At 42.3% G+C, this 12,351-nt stretch overlaps 1 protein-coding gene across 6 annotated transcripts in view; it reads left to right on the top strand.

Annotated features, from left to right (window-relative positions):
• Nucleotides 1–12,351, top strand: part of etv1 (ETS variant transcription factor 1) — a 44,975-nt gene that overhangs the window by 15,362 nt on the left and 17,262 nt on the right. For 5 of the 6 annotated variants that reach the window (XM_054782566.1, XM_054782565.1, XM_054782567.1 and 2 more), the window contains 6 exons: nt 1,341–1,588; nt 5,881–5,952; nt 6,034–6,102; nt 6,177–6,346; nt 6,976–7,077; nt 7,871–11,376. In XM_054782566.1, coding sequence (XP_054638541.1) covers nt 1,341–1,588; nt 5,881–5,952; nt 6,034–6,102; nt 6,177–6,346; nt 6,976–7,077; nt 7,871–8,092 — 883 coding nt within the window. In that variant the 3' untranslated portion in view covers nt 8,093–11,376. Of the gene's footprint in view, nt 1–1,340; nt 1,589–5,880; nt 5,953–6,033; nt 6,103–6,176; nt 6,347–6,975; nt 7,078–7,870; nt 11,377–12,351 lie in introns of those variants that run through there. The other variant, XM_054782569.1, reaches the window with a different exon arrangement.

Genomic DNA, 12,351 nt, shown 5'->3' with positions numbered 1-12,351 from the left:
AACCAGGGGCTTCTAACGCGTTTTTTTGTTGACCCGCAGCACATTCTAAAAGTATAAATTAACAAGAAACCTAAAAAGAAAACCAACAGCAGCAAAATTGGAAAAATCTGCAGAAGGAATAGAAGAATAAAGTCAAAATATGAAGAAAAAAAGGTGTAATCTCATGAAAAAAGTCATCATTTTACAAGAATAATGTAATATTATCCATCTATCCATTTTCTATTCTATACTCATTAGGGTCATGGGGGTGCGCTGCAGCCTATCCCAGCTGACTTCAGGCGAGAGGCGGGGTACACCCTGGACTGGTCGCCAGCCAATCGCAGGGCACATATAGTATATGAAGAGTTAGTAGTCAGTGTGGTAGTGGTTAGATATACAGTACTGTAGTATTGTATGTACACAGTGGTTCAGGTCTCTTCTTTGTATTTTGTGAAAATCAACTGCTTGTACTTTTTCTTGAAATCACTCATTTTAGTGCATTGTTTGAGATTCTTACTCAATCCGTTCCACAACTTCATTCCACATACAGAAATGCTGAAAGTTTTTAGCGTTGTCCGTGCATACAAGTGTTTTTAGCTTTAATTTTCCCCTAAGATCATATTTCTCTTCTCTTGTTGATAAGAATTGTTTTACATTTTTGGGTAGAAGGTTATTTTTTGCTTCATGCATAATTTTAGAATAAAGTCAAAATCTTAAGAGAAAAAAGTTGTATTCTAACAAGAAAAAAATGGCAATTTTGCAAGAACACACTTGTAATATTATGAGGAAAAATAACGTCATTTTTTGTAGTACAGAGTTGAAATATTAACAATTATTTATTATTATTTAGTTATTTTTTAAAGTTGTAATTTTTGGAAAATGAGGTTGGGTAAAAAGTCAAAATTTTATGGGAATGAAGTCATAATACTCCAAAAAGAACATTTACTAAGATTATTTGAGAAGAAAGTAAAAAAAAAAATTTAAAAAATGCAGAAAAAAGAGCAAAGTTGCTTTTAATAATAGACTTTTTCACCTGCAAGTATCACAAAGCTGAGATGCAGTTTTTCTTTCTTTCTTCTTAATATATTTACAAAATATCAAAGTGGCCCTTGCATCCTCTCATTTTTCAGTATGTGGCCCTCACTGGAAAAAGTTTGGACACCCCTGCTGTAAAGGCAGCAGAAACTGTCTGAATGCTAAAACCCTTATCAAGTCTACAAGCAATTTTTAACACGCTTTGCTGTCATACAAGTGTAAAAATAAGTTAACCACTGCCAAGGAGTTTGTAGTTCCTAAAGTACTTGTATGTTATGCTTGGCCCACGTGGCTAATAAGAGTAAATCATGTTTTATGGCTCTCAGATTTCGGCGCCAACTTTCAGAGCCATGCCACTCGTTCCCCTCCCCCCCAACGATGGCTCGCGACGGACGCCCCATCTACCACCGGCAGATGTCAGAGCCCAGCATTCCCTTCCCTCCGCAAGGCTTCAAGCAGGAGTACGCCGACCCCCTGTTTGAGCACCCAGCCATAATGGGGGCGCCGCTGCCCCACTTGTACCCCGCCACCATGATGATCAAGCAGGAGCCCAGGGACTTCAATTACGACTCAGGTGAGCAACTTTGAATTCCTGATGCTGGCTCTCCACTCTGGTGTTGGCTGCGTTGAAGCGTTATTGTTCCAGGAATGAGGGAGGAGGGGCTGATTGAGTTTGCCCATTATTAGGGAAGGGGATCTGGTTGGACAGGGTGTCTGCAGCGGTCACCATTTCCTGTGGTGCTCTAATAGGGGAGTGGGTGGAGGTTACGCCTGGTTAAAGCTGTAAATCTGTCCTCCTACACTCGTCCTCTGGTCTTATTTGGAGGGCAAGGGTCATTAGCAGAAGCCTCTGGAGATCCTCAAGCTCCATCATGTCGTCGTCTCCATTCGTGAAGCACACTTTGAGGCAGTCGGTGTTGTCTTTTTTTCCGCACACTGCCATTGCTTTTGGCATGACACATTAAATAACACAGTAGCGTAGAGGATAACAGTAGAAAGCATACAGTTTGTGGAGTTTTTGGGGTTTGAAGTGACGAGCGGCTGCCATGTTGACGGGGCGACGGGACGGGAGCGGCTAATTTGTTTAGCAACGATTAGCGACAATTTCCGCCACGAGGCCATTAGCGTGATGACTTTCAGAGAAATTTTTACGGGCCTAAGTGAAGATTATTGAACATTCACTTTGGAGCCTGTTTGGCCGTTTTTGATCATAGGCCTCAGCTGCCGTGGAACTGAGAAATATTACACACACTTCAGAGAGAATTAGCCACGAGATTTTGTCTCATTTGTATTTTCAAAAAGCAAAACACAAACTGTCATGCTAGCATGCTAGCCATTAATAAATGTGCTATCATGCTGTGTAACGCCGCATTATGTAATAATGGTGCAATATGTAATCATGTAATACATTTTCACATCACTATGTAATAACGCTGAATTTTGTAATACATTTTGCCGCTTTTTGTAACCTTTGCAACATGTAATAAGTGCGGCGAACAAAACGCTGCATTTCTTTTGCAAAGTAGCGAGCGACACCGACTGACTGTCGGGACGAAGGCTCCTTTCCACCTCCGTTTTAGGCGTGCATAGAGTTGGTCGTATTCCCCTGCGTCCTCGTCACTACTTTCGAACAAATGCGACATCTCAGTTTGTTGGTGTTCATGCGCCCACCTTGTTCATTCTGTTTAAAAGCGAAATATTGCCACACTGGTGATGTGGCATCGCTTTTGTGCCGTCATTCATGTTAGCGTAGGCTTGCTCATGAGGCTAATTTGCTGCTAGCCAAGGTAGCCGTGCCTCCACGTACAGGGACAAAGAGGGGAGGAGACAACAGGAGGGTTCACTCTCTTGCATCTTTGTTTACACGCTTTGCCTGTCACTGGCTGTACTTCACATTGGCGGCAGCTAGCTAGCAGTTAGCTACAGTTATCCGCCTAGCTTCTGGTCTTCAGACTCCAAATGCGACTTCTTATCACAGTGATGCTTTGTTTTTAAAACAAACAAGCAATGCAGTTAGTTCGGAGCTTGTTTTTGTCCCACGGGAAAGCCATGAGTGGATACCACATTCATGGGGTACGTACTGACTTTTCAAGTGTCACTGAACAACTTTACTCTCTTATTGTGTATGTATGTATAGTACTTTATTAATCCCACAGCAGGGAAATTCGCTTGTTACAGCAGCAAGCAAGATACGCAAGTAAAGAATACATAGTGATTACAACATGGTTCAGGTGGTGCAGGTGTTGTAGAGCCTGACAGCGGTCGGTATGAAGGACCTGCGGAACCTCTCCTTCTTACACCGTGGGTGTAACAGTCTGCTGCTGAAGGAGCTGCTAAGGGAACCCACAGTGTCATGTAGCGGGTGAGAGGTGTTGTCCATGATGGATGTCAGCTTAGCCAACATCCTTCTCTCCCCCACTTCCTCCACGGAGTCCAGAGGACCGTTCAGAACAGAGCTCGCTCTCCTGATCAGTCTATTGATCCTGCTCCTGTCCCTGTCCGTGCTGCCCCCTCTCCAGCAGCCCACAGCATAGAAGATAACTGAGGCCACCACAGAGTCATAGAAGGTTATTGTCATACTAATTATGTCTTATCCTCAAAACACCATTTGTGTGTGGTTGTTTCATGAATGCACACAGTCTGTCCAGCCTCAGATAGATGCTGATACTCCCCCAGGGGTCTCCTATCTTGCCAGCTGATTTGACTAAAGGCTAAAAAAATATTTGCTTCAGCTCTTTGTTTTTTTTTACATAACTGTTGAATTCAGACTTTATGGCTTTTATATAATGACAGATAAGCACAACATAGCATAAAGACCATGGCCACACTGAGTGGAGATGTTGGTAAATAAAGTAGTGTACCACTGAAATATTGCCAATTATAAATAAAAGACAAATAGTTGGCAGCTCTAATAGTGATGAATGCTGGGCACCCCTGCAACCCGGACATGCAATTTATTCTCTTTTAAGTCGAGCAGGACAGACTTCTATTTTATTTATTTGTATTATTTTATTCTGCTCATTTTATTATCTTGAGCTAAAATATAATTATTGAACAGTTTATTTCCCATGTATTCGTATTTCTCCAAAACATGCGTCAAGTTCAATTTAGGTTTGTGTCAAACAGTACAAAAATCCTTTCACACAAATGAAGGCAAAAAAAGACAATCCGCCCAAACATTTATTTTTTAATAATTATCTATTTGACAGGGGCCTGTGGAATTGTCTAACGGCACCCCTGGCCAATACCACACATAACAAATATATTGAAAAATGTACAGTTAATCCATGTGATCAGTATCAGTATCGGCCGATCTCACTCAGGGATGATCGTTATCGGTATCGGAATGGGCAGCACAAAACCCTGATAGGAGCATCCCTACTTTGAATGTGCCAATTGTGTGCAACAGTTAGGAACTGTTGTTTGCACGCTGCAGCACAATGACGCTCTCCAGTCTTTATATTTGGCGCAAAGTGCAGTTGCCATTTGTCAGTGATGTGATGCCCAGTCACGCTCAGGTCCTTATTACTCACTGACGTCCCGTGACATACTTCGCTTGAGCCAAAATCTCTTCCTTTATTTTCTTTTCTGTGTCATAGAGCTCATGAATGTTGAGCGTTACGGTGGCACGTGATGGTGGCGTGTAGGATGTGTTCAGGGCTTTCAAAACCTGCGCCAAACCCATGTCCCATGTCCTCAACAATGCAAACTGGTCTACAGTCCCGTGCAATTGTTTTTTTTTAATCTGAGGTATCCTTACCTAATGGCCTGCGGTCATTCAGCATCGTCCGTGGCAAGCTAGCTGTTGAACTAGCAGCCCCAACATGTGCATGCTTAGCGTTAGCATGGTGCCCCCAGCTTGAACAGCTTTGGTGAAACTTAAATTCCTTCTGCAGATTGTGCTGCTGTTTGTTGGCTGTTCCATCATTGGCCTTTTTGTAATAAAATCCATCCATAGGGCCAGCTGACTCATCTTGCTCCAATACTTCCATTCCGCCACGTTCCGTGCCATGCGTAATTAATTAACGCCTTATTTTAGTAAAAAGTCCAAATATTATGGGAATAAAGTCAAAATACTATGTAAATAAAGTCATAATGTTATGAAAAGAAAAAGCAATTATTTAAGAACATTGAACTTTGTGGGGGAAAAAAAGAGCACGGAGTGAAGTTGATACTAATAACAGGCTTTTTCACCTATGTGACAAAGCTGAGGTGTACCGGTAGTTTTTTTTTCTTGAAATATCTAATAGCTACGTAAGTTCTTGGCATATCTTCATGTGCTGCCTTACCGAACATCAAAGTGGCCCTTGCGTCCTTTCATTTTTCAGTATGCGGCCCTCGGTGGAAAAAGTTTGGACACCCCTGGGCTATACATTCAATGATGGCTAACATGAGTAGCTAAACTTTGCCAAATTGCTATCATTAGCTGACAGCAAACATAACCAGTCCGTGCGTAAGTGTCACACAGGGCGTTTTCAAAGCAGGAGGAGGGAGGGGGGCATATATGAGCTCACAGCACATTCAAATGTTGACACCCTCAAGGCAAGCATCATGCTAACACTCTTTCATGCTAGCCTAATGCCATGCTAACACACTACAATAGCGCAACATTTAACACAGAGAAGCTCTCAGGTTGTCTTTGTGCCTGTCTTGGCAGCTTGTGTTTTTTTTTTCCTATTCGTTGCCAAATCTTCCAGACGCCGCGAGCGCGTATTAGCGGTGTGATATTACGAGCTCGGTCCGGGGGCTGCGAGGGTCTGGTTCTTTAATCAGAGCCAGTGGTGCAGCGAGTGAGCAGACTGTGACTCTTTTGAGTCGCCTCGGGGCCGCTTTCAACAGCCGCTCCTTTTCTTGTCTGACTTTCAGCGGAGGTGCCCAGCTGCCACTCAGTCTACCTTCGCCAAGATGGCTACCTGGCCCACGCCAACCGGAGTGAAGGTACCAGCAATGACCCGTGTGGATCTTGTCCCAATGCTGCTTAGAGTCGTCACAACATCGTTGCTCCTTCTTGTTGTCCAGGTTGCATGTTCGACAAAGTGGCCAGGCACTTTTACGACGACACCTGCGTGGTGCCGGAAAAGATGGAAGGCGAGTTCCTCAAAGACTGTCCGCCACTTTTTGTTGTTGCTGCACACGTTTGATGCCGTATCGTTGTTCTGCAGGCGACATCAAGCAGGAGGCGGGCCTGTACCGCGAGGGCCCGTCCTACCAGCGCAGAGGCTCACTGCAGCTGTGGCAGTTCTTGGTGGCGCTGTTGGACGACCCGTCTAACTCGCACTTCATCGCCTGGACGGGCCGTGGCATGGAGTTCAAGCTCATCGAACCGGAAGAGGTGAGAGCCAGCAGTTACATTATTATTACATTAGCACATCAGCCATATTACGGTGGAACACGATAATGGCGACGCCCTCTTGGACTGGCTAGCTGACGTGGACATACTGTAAGTGGTTGTTGACATGACTGAAATCAAGCATTGCTTGTACATCGGCTAGTGATTTTGTCCATAGACTTGTCCATAGAGAATGAGTGATTGTGTGCATGAGAAATTCAAGTGGGATACATTGTGGTTATCAACCGACATGCGTAGAGAGACACTGCAGCTAGTGAGCCACCCATCAGGTGATCCTACAAACTTTGAGACACAAGCAGTAAAACGCCTGCGAGTGTAGAGGCAACAGAAACAAGCGCACCGCTGGGCTGTGGGTTCAGACTGGCGGGTGGGACGGTGGGCAGGTGGCGGGTGGTGTGCTAGACAGGTGTCGCAACATCTGCTTCCTCCTCCACGGGGCGTTTGACAAGCTCGTAATGAACAGTCATGGCTGCATGCGCTCTAATCTCCATCATTAGCACAATGCGGACTCTTAGCTTTGTTTAACATCACAGCTGTTGGCGGCCTGCCTCTGATGCATTCTTAGTGTGTGTGTGTGTGTGTGTGTGTGTGTGTGTGTGTGTGTGGCAAAGGTGGCACGTAGATGGGGGATTCAGAAGAACAGACCGGCCATGAACTACGACAAGCTGAGCCGATCGCTACGCTACTACTACGAGAAGGGAATCATGCAAAAGGTAATGTCCAGAAAGTAGGACAAACTTTTCATTTTGAACCTTAAATGGCAACCAAAGTTAGTCCATTTTCATAAGTGAGGAGTTTTACATTAGTAGACGACCCTCTTTTAACCAGTTTACATACACAACCAGTTTTCTGTTCCTCCTGCTTCTTGCAAACAAGCAAGCATTCCACTAGGTCATCTCCCAGGTTTAGTGGATCGTTCTTGCATCAAAGTAATCAAATAAAATGATTATTATACTGTAGATACAATTGTAATAAATAATAATAATACTAGTAATACAGCTAGTTCAGTTTATTTAATTAAATCTTAATTAAATTAAATTAATTTTAAAAATCATTTTTATTACTATTTTTTCATTGAGTTTACTCTGTAAATAAATATAAAAATACACAAATGTGTGCAAAGGTTTGTAGGTGTCCTTTGCTCTGTAGTGTTCCAGGCTGCTCTTACTTTCCACACCCTGCATACGTACACTGAGACATTAAATGCTACAAATGCATAATAAGGGGGCAATCGTTCACAAAAGGAGGGGGGGAAATATTTGGATCAGTATGATTGTAAAGGCATCTTCTTCCAGTAATTCTTGAGTAAAGCTGTTTGGTAGTTTTTGTTTCATTCAAACAAAGGAAGGTCAAATTGAACATAGTAAATAGTTGACACTGACAGGAAATGACACAACATAACTCAAAAAGCTGAAGAATTGATTTTGTTCCAACGCCCCCATCAACACATTCCCACCCTCACCACCTCACCCTCCCCACCCATCCGTCCCACAAACCCCACCCCAGGTGGCCGGCGAGAGATACGTGTACAAGTTTGTGTGCGACCCTGAGGCCTTGTTCTCCATGGCGTTCCCGGACAATCAGCGTCCTGTGCTGAAGACCGACATGGAGCGTCAGATCAACGAGGAGGACACGGTGCCCCTGTCGCACTTTGACGAAAACATGGCCTACGTGCAGGAGGGGCCCTACTGCCAGCCCCACCCCTACAGCGAGGGCTACGTTTACTAGCCCCGACCCCTCCTACCCGATGACCTCCTTCACAGGAAGTGATCGTGTTGTCCCACGTGGAGTGGACAAAGACTGAACACATACATCCTCCCTTATTATTGTTATTACTATGATGATGAGTACTTTTATTATTTTGTTGCTTCCGTCTCTCGGATGTGCACTTTATGGACCCGGCGGCTCATTAGCGTTGTTTATGTTTGTACAACTCCAGCATGCGGCACAACACTGAGACAGGACTCCCAATGGGCCAACTCATGAGAGCAAACTTGACACATTTTTGGGAATTTCATCGGAATTTTCCTCCTGGACGCAACCCACGACAGAACGGTCACTTCCTCCTTGTGTGTTCAAGAGAATACTTTATGACTTTATCGTCACGGTGGAACGTGCAAGCACGAAAAAAATCAAGACATTTGGCTCCTCCCGTCAGTGATCTCCGGCCCCGCCTCCGTCTCCTCCGTGTACCCGTGGCTGAGGATGATCACGTGATGACACCTGTACCGCATCACGTGTGCACCTTGTGTGTTTACCGTCGTCATCGGCTCCTTCATTAGGTACCGCCCCCACATCAGTGTTGCGACCACCCCCTCATGTAACTAAATCAGCTCACCAAAATATTAAGAACACTTCTCAGTATGAGGAAATGCAGTTCCACACCCACAGCAATAATCAATCAAATATGATCAGTTATTATCTTTGCAAAGGCAGAATTTCATTGGGGACACCAAATGTTGGGGCCGGCTAGCATCACCTGCTAGTAGACGTGATCTTTGTTTTCCGGAATGCATCCAAATTCACTCACCCTTGAGGTGAAAATGTATGTAAAGGATGGCATTTGTGTCCTGCGGTTCAATAAATTAAAAAAGTGTTTTTTGGTGGCGAAGTACGAAAGCCTCGGGAGGTCAGTCTTATATTTTGTCAACTTGTTTTTCTAGTGGGAACAAGTTCTTCTTCCTTATTTTCTTTCAGGACTGCAAGTCCGTATTTTCCAGGCTACCTCGAGTCCTAGTCCCTCAAGAGTATACGTCGCATCAGTCAAAAAATGCGCCATATTTAAGTCGCACTGGACTGTAAGTCACATTTATTTTAAAATGTATTTCACAACATCCAAGACCTAGAGCAGACATTTTGTCTGGAAAGGCAAGTTATTCATCTACACAATAGCGCACACACGACAACAGGCTATCGAGGTCAAATTTCCTGCTGGCTTCAAAATAGACAAGAGACAAGACAAGTTCTTTGAGAATATTGAGAGGTACAAATTAGTCAAACGTGCGTGCAAGGAGACAAATGAAGACAACCTGAAAGCCTCAAGAAAGGAACGTCTTAACTTCTACAGAATGTGACGGTGTGCATATGCAAGGGGACATCTGTCACATGTTTACACGTCCAAGGCTGTGTGGATCAGGAGACAACCTTTTACGGAGGATGTCTTGACCAGGAGGACTGTGCTGGAACACGCCATCACATGCTGGGCATGGGCCGCTATGAGAATCTGATGGTATGGTAACCTTGGGCAAAAATATCACAGTATTGCAGCTCTACAATGTGTTATTTTGAAATATCTTTGAAAAGAGAAAACAAAGTCAAGACAAAACAATCATTATTAAATAATATTACAAAACACGATGAAAGTGGAACATAGGTATTTCAAATCAATTAGAACACAACAATTCTTTCCAAATAATAAATAAAATGCAGTCGACTGTGGCTAATCCTGCAACTCCCCAACACAACAGGTGGTTATTTTTTTTTTGTAAAAAAAACAACAACAACAAAGCAAAATGCAAATAAATACAATCAAGAAAACCAAGAAGGTCACAACATAAATATCATGTGGTCATGTGATTGTTGTTAGCAACTCAGACGTTAAATGGTTGTTGCATGTTGTTTAGTGGAGAGTAAACGCTTTGTACCACTTATCCTCCGCCCCTGTTTCCTCCACAATCGCATCTCCACATTTGGTGACGCTCCATGTGAGTAATATGTTGACCGTACCGGTGCCGCTCATTTCCACATCTCATATTGTAGAAACGGTATGACGCACAGTTTCAGTAGTTTTGAAACCCTGATTACCTTGAAACCGAGGACAGGCCCATGCCCACTGGCATCTAAGGAAGGCTAAGGACATCATATGACTAAATACAAAGTAGGCTCCTAGCCAAGGACGTCATAAAATACAAGACAAGGAAGGTTACTGACCAAGGACCTTATATGGTCATCATATGATATCATGGGGCAACACACACCGAAAGATCATGAGGAAAATAATTATGTCAGAAATAGTGCAAATACAGTCATGGAAAAAATGATGAGAGCACCCTTGTTTCTTCAGTTTATTGATCCATTGTAATGCCTGGTACAACTAAAGGTACATGTTTGGACAAATATACTGATGATAACAAATACAGCTCATAAGAGTTTCCATGCTTTTCTTGATCACTCACTGTACCCTCAGCATTGCATTGTACCGGAGAAAGTCAGTTGGTGCTACAAAAATGGCAAGAAAAAAGGGAATTAACAATGGACCATCTTAACACTGACAAATGTAGCTTTTTCCTCCAGAGAAATTGGACCGGTAGTGTATATATTTTGATATAGAAAGAAACAAAAGTGCGACTTCCATCCATCCATCCATTTTCTATGTCGCTTATCCTAACTAGGGTCGCGGCAAAAGTGCAACTTGTTGTCCAGAATATATGGTGATTTGTCAAGCAAAGAAAAGTTGTCCAGTTCATAAAATAAACTAAATAATAATCCCCAAACAGGAACATTTGTATAATGAAATGAATGAATGAAATGCAGCAGGGAAAATTAAATGTATATGAAGACCTCTGAAGACTCCCTCGTGTATAGATTTAAAAAAACAATAAAAACCAAACTCAAATTGGTTACTTTGGGTCGTAACAATATATAACTTGTAAAATCAGTTACAATTCATATTATGTTGCTGATCCATTTGTAATTGTATTTTCTGGATTCACTGATATGTTTTTTCCTATTTATTATTATTATTTTTGGTTGTCCAACACGAGCATTAATGAATATTTTTAATTGTAGTGTGTTTGACTTCTGTTCTGGAGGCTAACATTGACCTGACTGGGTGTGGGGGCGGGTGGAGAAGGACAAAAAAAAAATCTTGTGAGGAGGAAAATGCTTTCAATCATTAAATACGTCACATGACTCTTCTGGCTCTTTTTCTTTGACACAATGGAACCTCTGACGTTGAACGCATTCAAAACAATGCACTCCCATTCAGAAATGATCTCTTCCAGGTTCAAACTGTGGCCATTGCAAAAGATGTATTACATGACCAGGGACTGCTTGAAGTCACATTTTAACATTCTTAACTGTCATAAAAAGAAGAAGTGAAGCAGTGTTAGTGGAAGTAGTGCATCATTTTATGTAAAAAGACCCCGTAAAAGAGAGTACACATTTTACATACTGGTCCGGAAAATAAACACTCTGCGTGTGTGTGAGTGTGTGTGTGCGTGTGTGTGTGTGCGTGCGTGCGTGTGTGTGGACAAATAGATTTCCGTCTCTTGTCAATTTCCAGCTGTGGACCACAAGGTATTTAACTAAAGTGACACCTGAGGAAAAATCAATGGCTAATTTAAGACTGCACTTTTTTCCCCCCCTTGCACTTGGAGGACTGTTTTTGTTGTTGTTTTCTCTCAACGACAGCAGTAATGAAAAAAAAAGTTATTATTTCCTTGTGTAAAGTGTCACTATTGATAAAAATCAATGACTAATTTAAGGAAGCACCGTTTAATTGCTTCCACTGATGGGAAAAATGAAAACGGATGTGTTAGTAATGAAAAAGCAACTCTTGCCTTAATTTGTCAGCGCAGCTTACGGACATTTTTTTGTTGTATTGATTGTGTGCAACGTGCTGGAATCTGCCTGAACTTGAAACAGCTGATTGCTTCTAGCAGCGTGTTGAACAACTTCTCGTGCCAACAAACAAAACCGAGCTACTACACTTGTTTTCACTATTAGTGATTTGATTTCTTAGAGTTGTATTTTATTGTTTTGTATTATTTGTTTGTCATGTAAAAAACTTATAGTTTACTCTGTGACAGTATGTAGAAAATATAAAAATATGTCTCATTGTTATTCTATAAAGATGGAAAATGACATATTCCATTTTTACAATTCCATTTTTTTTATGAAATGTACAACATTTACCAAAGATATCCCCCAAAAAAGATATATATTTTTTTACATTTAGTTTAAAAAATGTCCAATATTTTTTTATT

Source organism: Dunckerocampus dactyliophorus, chromosome 7 (assembly GCF_027744805.1).
Source record: "Dunckerocampus dactyliophorus isolate RoL2022-P2 chromosome 7, RoL_Ddac_1.1, whole genome shotgun sequence".
Lineage (NCBI taxonomy): Eukaryota > Metazoa > Chordata > Actinopteri > Syngnathiformes > Syngnathidae > Dunckerocampus > Dunckerocampus dactyliophorus.
This window is presented reverse-complemented; position numbering and strand designations above follow the sequence as displayed.